Genomic DNA, 15,100 nt, shown 5'->3' on the forward strand with positions numbered 1-15,100 from the left:
GGAGGGAGGGGGAGAGGGAGAGAGGGAGGAGTTAGGGGAGAGAGTTTCAGGTGTCTGGGGGAGTGAACTGAGGACTGAGAGCAGATCAGACGTTCTGAGGAGACTGGAAACTAAAATGACTCATCACATGTGCCTGGCCTCCATTCTCCCCTCAGGAGACAGAGAGAGAGCGACGGAGAGAGAACAGAAGAGAGACAGAAAGAGACTATGAGAGAGACTGAGACAGACAGAAAGAGTCAGAGAGAGCGTGTGTGTGTGTGTGTGTGTGTGTGTGTGTGTGTGTGTACGGGTTCTCAAACAGGCCTGTGGCACTTTCTGCTTTTTCACAGAAAGAGGAAGCTTTTGGGAGTTAGAATGTGATGAGAGAAGGAGCGGGGTTGTGAGAGGACAAAGGATGTGTGTGTGTGTGTGTGGTGTGTGTGTATGAGACCCACCTGCGTGGTGTTAGACCCTGTGAACAGTACAGTCAGTGTCTCCATCACCAGCCAAGCCAACTGCTTCTGTTCATCTGCTACAGTGTTGTTCTTAGAGTCACCTGAAGAGAGAGGAGAGGGGGGGGGGGGGAAGAGTGAGAGGGGCGTGAGAAACAGGTGGAAGAAGAAAGGAAGGAAGGGGGAGGGGGGGGGGGGGGGAGATGAGGAAAACAGAAAGGGGGAGGAGAGTAGGAGAAGGAGAGAGAGGAAATGGGGCCAAAACAAGCAGCCCTACATTAGCATTCCCCTGAACAGTCTGCATTCAGAGGGAGTTCTCTCAGGAACAGTGTGTGTGATGTGGGAGAGAGAAAAAACTCATCTCAAAAACATCTTTATAAAATGTAATTATGAATCAAATAAAATGGTTCAACCCTGCGCTCGGGGGTCCCCCAGCCCCCGGTGACCCACCTATCTCGTGGTTGACGCCGGGAGGCTGAGTGGCGGGGTCTTTCAGCATGGCTGCGTACTTGTGCAGCAGGTTGACCAGCACCTCCAGCAGGCCCACCTCCCGCAGCACGTCGCCTGAACACGGCGTCGTGCCGGCTCAGCTTCAGCAGCGTGCGTGTGGCCGTGATGCCGCATGCCGGCGCCGCGCTGCCCTTCAGCAGCACGCTCACGTGAACAGCTCCTTGCAGGGGACGTAGTTCAGGCTGAACACCACAAACTCCAGCAGCTCAAAGTACTTGGGCTGGGCCTCGGGGACGCGGCCCACCTTATCGGCCAGCTGGGACAGCGTGTGCTGAGCCTCCAGGATGAAGTAGTTGGCGGGGTCGGCGGAGTACACGTTGCCCACGGCGTCCAGCAGCGTGCGGGCCAGGCGGCTGGTCTTGGCTCGGAGGAAGGCGCTCTGGAGGACGCAGAAGGCGTGGATGTTGCGCACCGTGTGGCCTGGAGGGGAAACACACTTAGACACCTCTTCAGACACCAGCACTGAGGCGCAACACAGGACAGTGTCCCAGCGGGGGTGGGGGTCTGGAGGACTGACCTTTCCCAGAAGGCTGTGGGAGGACGAAGCCAGGAAGCAGGAAGGGTGCTCCGGTGGTGAGGCCGGCCGGTTTGAGCTCGCACACCCCGTAGGTGGTCAGACAGGTCACCAGGCTCACCAGCTCCTTCAGCGCGTCCTGAGACTCCTCCTCCTTAGCCTGCTCCAGCCTGGAGGCCCGGGGGAGGAACAGGGGTTCAGATCTAAAGCTCACATTCAGCCCGGTGGGGTAGGGCTAACGTATGGTCTGGTTTGCTAACGACAGGTAGTAGGGGACGGGTTTACACCCCCCACACAATACACATTACACATGATAAACACACCTCACATCATACAAACACCCTACAATACACACATACAATACACACACACACACCCCCTCCTCTCCAGACCTGAGCATGAGGTCTTGCAGGAAGGTGTAGCCCTGGCAGAGGCGGAAGTCCTCCAGCAGGGTCTGAGACACGTCGCTGGAGTCCTTCAGGAAGCAGGACAGACCAGAGAACATCTCCACCATCTCACAGCCGACAGGTCGTCTGACTGCTGCATGTTCTGGATACACGTGGCCAGACACTCCTTCTCTGTGGAGGGAGAGAGGGAGGGAGGGGAGAGAGAGGAGGGATGGAGAGGAGGGATGGGAGGAAGAGAGAGACAGATGGAGAGGAGGGATGGGAGGAGAGAGAGGAGGGTTGGAGAGGGGAGGGAAAGGAGGGATGAGAGGAGAGAGAGAGATGGAGAGGGGAGAAGAGAAACCTGTTTACAGTTAACGGTTGACAGTTTCCGGGCCATGTGCAGCGTGCGTGCGGGCGAGGCCCTCGTACCGTGGATGTACTTGAGGACGTTGACGCTGAGGCCGTGGCGGGAGATGGAAGTGAGGACCTCCCCAGCGCTCCTCCTCCAGGGCAGGTTGTGGGGAGGACACCAGGAGGTGATGGCGCTGAACAGCAGCTGCAGGTCATCCTTCTGGCCAGCTCCTCCGCAGGAGACACAAAGCTGCACAGCTTCACCAGGATCTGAGGAGCAGGACCAAGCATTGGGTTTCCCAGAACAACAGACAGAGAAAGAGGAGAGAAAGAGACACACAGAGAGAGAGAGAGAGAGAGAGAGAGAGAGAGAGAGAGAGAGAGAGAGAGAGAGAGAGAGAGAGAGAGATGAGAGAGGGAGGAGAGAGAGAGAGAGAGAGAGAGAGAGAGAGAGAGAGAGAGAGAGAGAGAGAGAGAGAGAGGAGGAGAGAGAGAGAGAGAGAGACAGTTCTCATATCTCCCTCTCACCTGTACAAAGACCTTCTGGAGGAGTGCTCTGCGGTCAGCCAGGGGCAGCTCTGGTGGGGTCTGGGGCTGGGGGGGCTGGGTCTGGGGGGGCTGGGGGGCCACTGGGGCCTCCACCATGTGGGGAAGGTCGAAGAACAGGTAGAGACATTTCACCAGCGTGGACGGCACCGACATGGTGGTCATACAGTCCACTGTTTTCTGTCGGGGTGGAGAGAGAACACACTGGTTACAGAGATGCAGTCCTAGAACTCATCTTATTCAGGGGTTTTGCTTGGGTGAAAACCTAATTGAATACAGAAGGATGTAAGAAAGCAGAAACATAAGTTGCAGTAACATCCACATTATTAGTCAGTGTTTTGTAAAGCTGGATGCTGAAAGGTGTCTGATATAACATGTGTAGAGACCAAGACTAACCCTTAATTTGTATACAAATACAGGGGAACAACTTTAGTTAAATACACACACAGAGAAGTATCCTATCTCGTAGTGGTAAAGGTATAAAGGTATGAAGGTAAAGATAAAGGGAGTCAGGTGGCTGAGCGGTTAGGGAGTCGGGCTAGTAATCTGAAGGTTACCGGTTCGATTCCCGGCTCTGCCAAATGACGTTGTGTCCTTGGGCAAGGCACTTCACCCTACTTGCCTCGGGGGAATGTCCCTGTACTTACTGTAAGTCTCTCTGGATAAGAGCGTCTGCTAAAATGACTAAATGTAAATGTAAATGTAAAGGTATCATGTAAATAAGGTCAAACATGGGAAGGTTTATCTCATACACCTACAACTCCACAGTGGCCTGATATCAGGAGGACAGTTCATGAAAACTGTCTCACAAATGGCTCACTAGTCTACTTTGGACTAGAGCAGTATATGTGTTGATTCAGTCTGTGTGTGTGTGCCTGTGTGTGTGTGCCTGTGTGTGTGTGTCTGTGTGTGTGTGTGTGTGTGTGTGTGCATATGTTTACGTTCCATTCTGCAGACAGCTGAGACTAGCTTTTTGCCAGTTCTGTCACCTGCACTGGTGACAGCTCTGTGACACTAACGAGACAGGCTGTCCCATGTGTCCCATGTGTGTGTGTGTGTGTGGTGTGTGTGTGGTGTGTGTGTGGTGTGTGTCATCTCTGTTCACCAAGGCAGAGAGACTCTGAAGTAGGGCCGGCATCGGGCTATTTTATGGGTATGATTCACACAATCAAATGCACACTCTCACACACACTCTCCCACACACACACACACACACACAACTTCTCTCAGTTTCTTTAACCCCCCCCCCCCCCCCCATCACAGTTGCCAGAAGGAGGCCTCATCTCTGAATCACTGCAATCAACACAGGCCTGCAGGACTGAGGAGAAAGAGAAAACAACTATCCCTGAGCTCAGACGACGAGAGGGGAGAGGCAGGGGGGGGGAGAGGCAGGGGGGGGGGTAAGAGTAGTCAGTTCTATAGGAGCTAAACTAGTCAGTTGTACAGGGGATAGACTGTCGTGATGAAGTCATTCTCCCTATGGGTCTAAGCCACGCTAGTGCGTGTGGAAGGGCAGCTGAAACGAGTCCTATTCCCATATGTGAGTGCATGTGCTTGTTTACAGGGATTCCTCCCAGGGGAGGAGATGGTCTCAATGGTGATGATGGTGGAGATGGTAGCAGAGCCCTATGAATCCTCCCACCTCTCCCTCCCTCCCTCCCACCTCTCTCCCTCCCCTCTCTCTCCGTCCCTCCCTCCTCTCTCCCTCTCTCCATCCCTCCCTCTCTCCTCTCTTTCCCTTCCTCCCTCCCTCCCACCTCTCTCTCTCTCGCCCTTCCTTCCTCCCTCCCTCCCACCTCTCTCTATCTCTCTCGCCCTTCCTTCCTTCCTCCCTCCCTCCCACCTCTCTCTCTCTCTCGCCCTTCCTTCCTCCCTCCCTCCCACCTCTCTCTCTCTCTCTCTCTCTCTCTCTCTCGCCCTTCCTTCCTCCCTCCCTCCCACCTCTCTCTCCCTCCCTCCATTCTTCCTCCCACCTCTCTCTCTCCCTTCCCACCCACCTCTCTCAGGTCAAGTTCACTCTACCTTGCAGGACAGACAGAGAGGGGATCATACCTATCTGACTGTGGCTCTGTTACAGAAGGAGAGAGGAAGAGAGAGAAAGGGGAGGGAATGAGGGATGGAAGGAGGGGGGGAGGAGAAAAGAACATTCATCTGTTACTGGACAGAACGGAAGCTGGAGGGAGGGGTGGAGACGGGGGGGGGGGTTAAATATAGACAAAGCAGTGTCCATCTGGGTGCAAGCTCAGACGGTTCCTTTTTTTCTTCGCAGACGATGTCGGAGATCACAAGCGAGAGAGGGAGGGAGGGAGGGATTTAGGATTCAGAATGTGTCAAAACAAGGATAAATTGGAGGGGAGTGCATAAGGTATGTGGGGCATGAAGGGTGCTCTGAGAGAGAGCGAGAGAGACACTCCATTGTTGCCGCTGACGTCAGTTTGTTTTGCACACAGGACACACACAGGGGACACACACACACACAGGACACACACACACGATACACACCTGTCCAGAGGAGGCCAGCAGGTTGATGGTGGTCAGCAGCATCCAGCCTCGACTTGCCTCCTCACTCTGGTTCACCTCCAGGAACTGGACTATGGCTCTGCTGGCGGCCTCTGAGGACACACACACACACTGGTTCACCTCCAGGAACTGGACCCCGGGCACTCCTGGTGTGTGTGGGGGGGTGTGGACCTGGACCCCGGCCTACCTGTGGACTTGTTGGAGGCTCTCCTCCGGATCTCGGTGACCATGAGGCGAGACACCTGGGTGGTGAACTGCAGCAGGTCAGAGAACTTCTCTGTCATGGTGGCGGGGGGAGCGTTGCCGAACACCTGGGGAACACGGCAGAACGTCAGGCAGAACGTCAGGCAGAACGTCAGGCAGAACGTCAGGCAGAACGTCAGGCAGAACGTCAGGCAGAACGTCAGGCAGAACGTCAGGCAGAACGTCAGGCAGAACGTCAAGCAGAACGTCAAGCAGAACGTCAGGCAGAACGTCAGGCATTATACTCAAGGGAAGCCGTGGGAAAAGGAGCAGAAAGGGGCCGTCACACATCATAAATGCATATAAACCAAGAATCTCCTCACCCTGTTGAAGACAGGCAGCATCATGTACAGCTTCTCTTCCTGTTCCTTCTGGGTCATGTGACGAGGCGGGTGGCAGAGTTCAGAGAAGAGGCGGCGCAGGTGCATGAGGCCCAGGGCGTTGTCCTGAGGGCTGCACTCCTCCTGTCGGGGCCGGCCCATAATCCTCTTCACCATGTTCATCTTGAGGGGCTTCGTCAGGACACAGCCAGCCCTGCCGAGGGGGGGGGAGGAGGAGAGAAGCAAGGAATCTTAATATATCTAGATCAGCCATTCCTGACCTTTTCCACTTTGCGGCCCACTTGCATAGCTCAAATATCTTTGCGGGCGTCCAACACATCCGTTCACTTAATTCGCATTTATCACGCGTGTTAAACAACACCACAGGAGCCAGACAGTTCACCTTCACTGCAAAATTTCGAGATTTTTTATATTTGAGCCCACATGTATTACCTTAGCGGACCACAGGTTGGGAATCGCTGATCTAGAGGAAGCTCAACAAAATACCATCTGGTTGTTAGATTTTAACTCTTGAAAAACTGTGCAACTATAATGAAAGGGAAGCAACGAAGAACAGAAGATCTGCTCCGGTGACGAGGTGAGCGGCAAGACAGCAGCTCACTGAAGGAGAGGAGAGAGGACGGGTCAATATGTCGGCGGACATTGATCGTTGGTTAACAAGAGAGACTGTCAGGTGATACTCCTGCCCGCCCAGCTTCTCTCTCCTCTCTGCTGGGTCACATGGATGTTGTTTTCTGCCCAGCTCCCCTCATCTCCTCGTTCTGACGACCACAGCCTGTTTCTCTGACAAGTCGACTGCTCCCTGACAGACAAACTCGGTCCATGACATCGCTGTCGCCACTGACAAACACCCACACGGACTCCTGTATCTTAGACAAAAACTGCCAATGAAAATGTATCATATTAGGTTTATTTAATGTTAAAATATATATATATATCCTGTTTGTTTGTTTAATGAACAAGTCTACTGAGGCAGAGCACTGATATCTCCCCTCCTTGCTCTCCCTGGTGAGAAGCTGGGAGTACACTAGCCTACAGGACTCCAACCCAACGCTGTGATGAAACTAAACAGCAAACGTGTTTACCATGCCTCGCTGCGATACATCACTTAATGCTAAACTATCCTTTATGAAAGGGAGTCTCCACAGGCTGGGTTAGACTCAGTCAGAAGTCCAAGTTAGAAACACGCACTTCTGCAAAACTATGGGGGTTTCCTTCCTGCACCTGAACTTCCCAAGCTTGGCTGAGTCAGACTGCAGAGGATCTCTGTAGCAGTCTTGTGACTGTCTCTGCTGACGCCTGTCCAGACCTTCCAGAGCTCGTTCCTGGCCAAACCTCACAGATCAGCTTTCCCTGCCCGAACCCGAACCCTAACCCAAAACAAATACAGAAAACAAAGAAAACCGGCTACTTAGGGTTCTGTGTTTGTGAAGCTCGGATCAGCAGCCACATCGGCCTGCATCTGTGTGGAACACCGCAAGAATCTGCAGGACGGGATACTTCATGAAAGTGACATCAGATTAGGCACTCAGTTTAGGTCAGCTGGAACTACGGATGGGGAAAGAGAAGTACTGAGTTACAGCACCGTAGCAGCTGTGGTTTTCCCTGCGACAACACTACGGTTTAGATCTCTTTCCATCCAAATGCACTGTGGCCCTAGCCTGGTCCTAACCAGACTCTCCTACATTTCATTTGTACAGAGAGTCTGGCCTCATTCCATTGACAAGCGTTGACTTCCTTGTAGGCGGGTACTCTGTTGAAGTTTAAAACTATTGGATCTGCCCAGAGCCACTCTGATCTGCCATAACCAATCGCTAGCGTTCGCCTTAGCCAATTCCTTCACCACTACTGTAACAGAGCTAGCTGCCGTAGCTGGAAAATCAAACTGTTCCTGAACCCCGTGGGGAGGAGGGCCACAACATCATGGCCACCAACAAAACTCAGCAAAACTTGTTCTTGCTCCGGCTTTAGCTTATGGATATTCGGCACTGTTGCCACAACGGACCGAATGGCTTCGCTCGCATCTTTCTCCGCCGCCATTACAGAACTACAACACAAACTAGCGCACGACAGCCACTCCCTCTGTTCGCTGATTGGTCGGTAGAAAATTAACCAGAGACATCTGACTTACTTACCTCATGGCCAGACCTAGTACAGAAGCAAAATCAAAATTGAGCGGAAGTACGTAGGACGGCAGAGCCAGGCTACTGTGACCCCACTGTCAACTAGTGTGCTGTAGGATACTGGATCTGTCAGTGTGACCAGTGAGAAGCTGAAAGCATCATGATTTGACTGCTGCTCGATGGAGCGCCTACACTTAAATTGGTGGTCCACGAATGCATTTTTCGCAAATGTGCAAAGCATGACAGCTTTCACCAAGTGAGGCAACTTTCACATCAGTAAACTCATTATATATGTGAGTCCTACTTACTAGTACTTTAGCTACAGCAGAACTGCTGTGGAAGTTTCAACCTCTCTGTGAGGAAGAAGCTTGGAGACTGAAAAGATTTAGGCTGCTACATTTGAAGAGATCAAAACTGCCAGCAAATTAAAAAGTTAATTGTGCCTAGATTAGTGAATTTGAAGACCTGGCTTAGTTTAATTCTGCTAAATACAGACTAGTGATTAATTTAGGTTAAAGAGTGAACTGTTATAAATGTTGAACTTGTTCATTAACATGCACTGATATCAAGGCAGATAAGGCAGGCTGCAAATAAACAGTGCCCAAAGTCACCCAAACTTTTAAACTCTTCCAGGAATTAAAAACAGGAACTCTCAGAAACTGTTAGAAAAATACAACCAGAGCATAAAGTTAGAAGCTAATCAGACCTCAAATCCACTTCTTAGGGTCTGTGTTCCTTGTCTAAGCAAGCATGAGATAGTTTTAGTCAACATTCCTTATTGTAAGAGCTTACTAGCTCTGCTAGTCTGAGATAAGGTGGAGGGTACAGGCCTAGAAGAATTTTAGGACAAGACAAACAAAACCGAAAGCCTGCACGTTGCGATAAGAACAGGCCTAATTGGGGAACATGACAGTTGGCAACATCAGCAGAATAATGGCCATCTTGAATCGGTGACTGTTCTGTCACTGTAATACATGGTGCAAAAGAAACCAAGCCATGAATGTTCACACTGCACCAACTACAGACTAAAGTCCTCCGAAAGCAGATGTCTTGTCTGAGTCAACAGGTCGTGTCCTGACACAGCAACATCAACACTGCTTATCCTCACTGACCCTTGATACACACTACTATTACTACTACTACACACTAAGGTGACCTAGAATGTTCAACGGATGTGACATCCATAAATCTTGCCTGTGTTCCATGCGCCTGCTTCCAAGAGTGTAACAGGCACCGACTAAGTAGTTTATAACAGGACACAAACAGTTAGCACCAGCCGAGATAAGGGAGTCACTTAAGACACACTTATCACTAGATTAACCTAGGTGTTATAAACGTGAGGACAGCTAGGCTATCTGCCAGCATCCTTACAGGCGGGTGTGTGTAATTAAATAATATGAAATGACATGCAAACCAATGTGATCCAGATGGCAGGGATATAGACCGAATAAAAAGTGTCGGGGACATATTTGCCGTTTTTAAAAAGCGGGCGTAATGAAAGCGTATGTCCCTGCCTCGCGTTAGCGATCTGCACACGCTCAGATGAAACTAGATGGCACGGACCGAGCCAGCAACATTCAGGAAAGAAGAAATGGCTGAAAGCAGAAACTGTATCTGCACGACTAAAAATATCCACCTGACACGTAGCAGGACCCCGAGTTTGTTCCGTTTCAGACTCCGCCGACCACCTTCCAGCCAGACAATAGACGAGACACAATGGGCTCCGTAGAAACCACGGTCTGTTTCTCCAAAGCCTTGGGAACTGTTATAAGGACCTCCATTGAGCTGACTCGCAAGAATGCTAACTATTGAAAAAGATTGCTTGCTATTCTGCTTGGTACTCTGCTAAATGCATTACATATTTGCCTATTCATCCTTGTAGGCTATTGGTTAACAATGCTAGTCTATGCATATGGGTGTTCATAATAACAATACCCTTTGATTGATGTTAGTCTGCTAGCACAAGGCCTAGCTCAACAATATATCGCTAATCCTGGAACACAAAACATCGTAGACGGTGTGTAATGCAGGTCTTCTGCCAGACAAACTCCAGATTTGAGCTTTTTGAGTCATGAAGCCCTGAGGGGAAGTGAGAGTGAGGAAGGAAGGATTCAGGTTCAAAAGACAGCAGAGCTCAAGCCTCACTGGGCCAAACACACGACCTGGGACCCTGGGACCACGCCCGCTAGCGGAGGCCAGGGGCCGGTAGGAGGAGGAGCCTGGAGTCTCTCCTCACCTCCAAAACCACCTAGACTGCTCGGTGACTGTGTCATCTTCAAAAACGAGGTATTGGTAGTAGTGTTGTTGTTGTCTTCCTGAGATGAAAAACAGTATGTTCCCAATAACATAATTTAACTGAATTAGGGGAAATTAATCAAGAACATGGGCCTACACTTAATTTTTTTATTTCTATTACAAGGAAAACTATTTTTTGTACCATTGTACCAGGCTGAATGAAAACAATAACTAAACAGTTTCCGTAAACAAAACAAAATCCTTCTTTGTGCCAAGAGAATAACATCAATCTATTCGATGCACAAACTCATTGATAACAGGCAACAACCATTAGAGGTACAGGACGAAGGGCCGAAACGTCCACTCCTCAACCGAAAGTTACAAAGATAGAATTTGCCCTCTAGTCTTTTCAAAGCGCCATCTTAAAAGGACGCCAGCTTCAGTGAGAGTCTGAAAGAGCGTTGTTAGCACAAACCCCTGTGAGACAGAAGCACTGCTCTGGAAAATCCTCCGACTCTTCAAAGGTTTGACGTTCCTCCGGAGAGGGTTCTGTGACGTAACCACACAAAAGACGTCTCGCTCCCTAACTTGGAACAGGCTGGGAACTCCACGGATAAAAACAAACTGCTCGCAAAAATCAGTAGCCCACATCTTCGGCTGTTGTCAATGGCTGAGATGCAAACGTAGTTTGGTTTCTACCACAAAGACCCAAATTATGGCTCGGTACAAGGCAATCTGGTATCCAATCAAATTGATTATTGCATACTGTGGAACGCGTGATTAGGCATGATATCAACTCATGCCGAACACGTCTGGCCTGATTCAGTGATAGCAGGTTCCTTATTGGATTTATATTCAGGCTGTGAATCAACTGCCTGGATACTCCTGTCTGGCTTCCAGCTTAATCATTTTCTAGGAAAACTGTGACATTCCACACATATACCTGAGGCAAATAGTTTGAGCGCTTGAAAATGGGGCAAATGGACTGAAGGAATATGAAAACATGTTATGGGTTCCCAGGAGAAATGCTCTAGGCCTCTGATTTTGATCTGTAATGCCAATGCCAAAATCTGTAATTTAATTCAGATTGCAGGTTCACCTACACAACATGAAAAGGATGAGGCCTTGATTAAGTAATACTACTTCAAATCTTTTTATATTTGAGATTCGTCTTCAGAAAACTAATCGTTCACAATGTCTAGTTTAAAGACACCATAACACAGTGGTTCTCAACCCTGGTCCTCAAGTACCCCCTGTCCTGTATGTTTTAGATGTTTCCCTGCTCCAACACCTGATTTAAAAAATTGTCATTAGCAGGCTTCTGCATAACTAGATAACAACCCATTCATTTGAATCAGGTGTGTTGGAGCAGGGAAACATCTAAAACATGCAGGACAGGGGGTACTTGAGGACCAGGGTTGAGAACCACTGCCATAACACATGAACACAGGCTCCTGTACAACACAATTACACAGAGATGGGTCATCAACAGTCTACACAAAAAGTTACACAAATTGTACTGCCAGATAAAACTAAATAACACACAGGGTGAAAAATCAGAGGAATACATCCTTACGAACAGCTACGTCAAGGCACACTTGACGTCGAAAAATCTATAATAAAAAAAAAATCAGTTTCACAGTCATTGAAAAAGATATTCCATGTCGAGCATCTCACTGGACATCTCACTAAGCAGTCAACAAACCATGGTCACCGCGGAGACAAGCTCGTCAACAAACCATGGTCACCGCAGAGACCAGCTCATCAACGGCTCATTTTTTTCCATACCTGCTGTTCTCCCGGTGCCCTGCCAGCATCTCAACACGTCACTGCCAAGCGAGAGAGAAACAATCCACACACAGCAAAACACCTCCACCGATTCCTCCTGACCTGGGATGACAGTATAGCTACAGCAACGACAGTTGACGCCGGTTAGCGTTTATTTTTACGAACGAAGGAAGGACCACAACAACAGCAAAAATGCATCGCTCGTTGGAAGGAGTAGGTGCGCCCGAGGTCTGTCTGTTTCCGAGCCAGGGGCACTGTGTGCCAGCGCGAGGCCAGCAGGGACAGGCACAGCTGATCCGCCCTGTCACCAGCTATCCACGGGGGGGCTGTGGCCCTCGTCACGCCGGGGGAGGAACGTACCATCTGGGCCTCAGGGTGGGGGGGTGGCCACGACTGCTGCCTCGAGCAGGAATCATTAAAAATTCTTTTAAATGAGAAGCCATTGGGTTTGTACAGTGATTTCATTAGCTTTGCAGGGAGAGGTTGAGAATAATTTTGCCCGTGCAATCATAAATCAGGACCACAATAGTTAAAATAGCAGACTGCATGAAACCAAGTTAACTTTGGATTTAGACAAGATGATTTTCTATGCTTCACACAAGACATTTCTGACTCTTCCAGCATAGCAACTGACACATTGGCCCTGCTTAAGAGGCAAGCTAGGTAAACGTTGCCACGATGAGAAAGAATGTAGACCTATTCTCTCCTTCTCTTACTCAATGCCCATACCCTGGAGCAGAGCAGCATATCAAGTATGTAAATTGAGCGAAAGACACTTTCTGCGGCTTCATCATCCGCAGAAAGACCTGTTGTACCAGAGGGCTTTTCCATTCCATCTCCAGATTCAATGACAAAGACTCTGACTTTCCCTGAATAACTAATATTGTCTATTAAAGCTTAGCAACACTGCTCCTCTCTCACAAACAACAATGCATATAGTCTTCTCTGAAAGTCTGCATAGCAAAAATGTAATCATAAAGAGTGGCAAGTGCATCAGAATCCACATTTTCAGCAACCTCTTTAATGATACAGTTAACCTGGCCTAAGGAGTCCTGCAGGACAGGGAGACAGGGACATTAGCAGTGCCCTTGGGCTGCAGTACAGACACATCATGATAAATCAATGAGGGGTGTACTTACAATACTAAAAGCTTTTTGCTAGTATTTGTCTTTGTTTTTTTTTACTCAACTATTGTCAGTTAGCTTGATGCTCTCTTAATCATTGATACCAGAGCCTCTGATAAGATCAAACAAAAACAGTGGGCATAATACTAATCATCTAATCCCTTGGGTCAACACCAGACAGTACCCTCATTTTAATGTTCCAATAGCCTAATCTTAAGGAAGGATAATTTGTGCTCCACATTGCGAAAATGTCGATTTAATGTTGTTTTGGAATACAAACATCCTGATGAAGGTGTGACGTTGCTGATAAGTGAACATCATCTCCACGCGTCAACAGAGTGGGCATTTGAATCCGTGACATCACACAGAAACTGTAAACACCCAAATGTAGCAATGTGCACAATGACCCTCACTACTGGTACCAACCTGCAGGGCCTGTCGCTGTAAGGTTTTCGAACCGTTATGTCTTTACTTGACTGTGAGAGAGATGCTAATGGATGCTGTGAGTTACTCAATGCAATTTGTTCCTAATTTGGAGACAATCTTAATTAAAACTGTGCCACCTGAAATCAAACATTTTACAAATCACCGGTCTGAACCTACTGTCTCAATGGAAGTGGTCGTCATGCGAGTGGTGTTAAAATAAAAATTTATATTCTGTAGCTTTCCTTGAAGCCAAAGTGCTTAGCATTACAAAATGTAACGGGACTTCCTTACGCTCCAGGGTTCATTTAGTATTTTGGACCGCTTACGTATTTTTATTGGATGATTATCCTAACTCACATTAGCTAACTGCATATTTCTGTGTTTTTTTTGGAACAGAAACTGGTCTTCAATGGTGACCAGCGGCAGTGGTAACTTGCTATCGTGCCAGCAAGAACAACGCAATGGTATTTCAGTGAGTTGGCCAGGCCAGTGGATGTAAATGTGCTACACAATACATGAGTTTAACAAATGGGTAGATAGATTAAAGGTTGAAACAAAAAGGCACAACTGTCATGGCACCAACACAGCCAGATGCATAGATGCCAACTGTCTATCAAGCAACCCTTCTGCTATACAACACCCCAACGTCCAATTTGTGCTATCCTTTAAAAGACAATGGGACGGTTGATGTATAACCCACAAATAATTAATTATCAAAAGCGCAAGTCATTTTATCGATCGATTTGGCCTCAACTGGCCTGCTACTGTACCGGTAAAAATCCAATGGCAAATTCTCACAGACAAGCCGACCCTGATTCGTAAACTAGCTCGCCAGTTAGCACGATTGTTGCTAGTTGCTGTCTAAAAAACTACCTTTTCTCTAATGTCAGTGCGCATTGACAGGTCACACAATCAAATTGAAACAGCAGTCAATTTAAATGGAGGAATTGTGCGTGTTTGGTATCATTTGGTACCAACTGCATATTCAGTATTTTGACTGATACGTCGGAAGCCAGACAACGAAAGCCTCCGTTCTAGCGAACGCTTTACGAGCTAGCTAGCCTAGCACTAGCATTATTGCTAAATAGTAATGCATTTCGGGTTAGCCTTCCTACCAGTCGTCGACTTACCAGCGAGTTGAGGACAGCTACAGAAATATTCCAGAAGAATGGAAAACGGCGAATCCGGCAAGTATCAATAGACCCCTCCTTGCCCTCTTTCATCCATATATCACAAATGATGCCATAATCCCAAAGTGGTTACAGCTCTGTCTCATTCTGATGGTGGCCATCTTTAATCCTCACATCCAAACAACACAAACTCGTCCCAGGTCCCAACGCTGCTCCCTCCTGGCGTTCAAGGATCCACACCTTCACCCCAAGACAAATACTGACACCTGGTGGACACACTACGGTAGACTTCACATAGGCCGATGTTGAGTATTGACACGTCTGAGAACGCATGAAAATAAATAGGCTGTGTTATTAATTTATCGATGTAAATTAATGTTTCCATTCCTAAATTCATATTAAACATATTTGAAACATTTTGTATGTAAG

The 15,100-nt window shown here is 48.5% G+C and overlaps 1 protein-coding gene across 2 annotated transcripts; it reads right to left on the reverse strand.

The window, feature by feature from the left end:
• Positions 1-439: 439 nt before the first annotated feature.
• On the reverse strand, positions 440-14,842 carry wdfy3 (WD repeat and FYVE domain containing 3). Of its 2 annotated transcripts, XM_062451492.1 has the most exons (8): positions 14,672-14,842; positions 5,828-6,038; positions 5,449-5,572; positions 5,244-5,353; positions 2,724-2,921; positions 2,274-2,465; positions 1,848-2,033; positions 1,488-1,625 (listed from the first exon to the last, which is right to left on the reverse strand). In XM_062451492.1, exons 2-7 carry the CDS (start codon positions 6,005-6,007, stop codon positions 1,971-1,973), a joined length of 867 nt encoding a protein of 288 aa, XP_062307476.1. In that variant the 5' UTR covers positions 6,008-6,038; positions 14,672-14,842; the 3' UTR covers positions 1,488-1,625; positions 1,848-1,970. The 2 variants fall into 2 exon arrangements, with proteins under 2 accessions (XP_062307477.1, XP_062307476.1); XM_062451493.1 differs by lacking the exons at positions 2,724-2,921; positions 5,244-5,353; positions 5,449-5,572; positions 5,828-6,038; positions 14,672-14,842 and adding exons at positions 440-535; positions 882-1,361 and having other exon boundaries at positions 1,459-1,625; positions 2,274-2,414.
• Positions 14,843-15,100: the final 258 nt, after the last annotated feature.

The sequence above is a fragment of the Osmerus eperlanus genome, chromosome 25, assembly GCF_963692335.1.
Source record: "Osmerus eperlanus chromosome 25, fOsmEpe2.1, whole genome shotgun sequence".
NCBI classification, from domain to species: Eukaryota; Metazoa; Chordata; class Actinopteri; order Osmeriformes; family Osmeridae; genus Osmerus; species Osmerus eperlanus.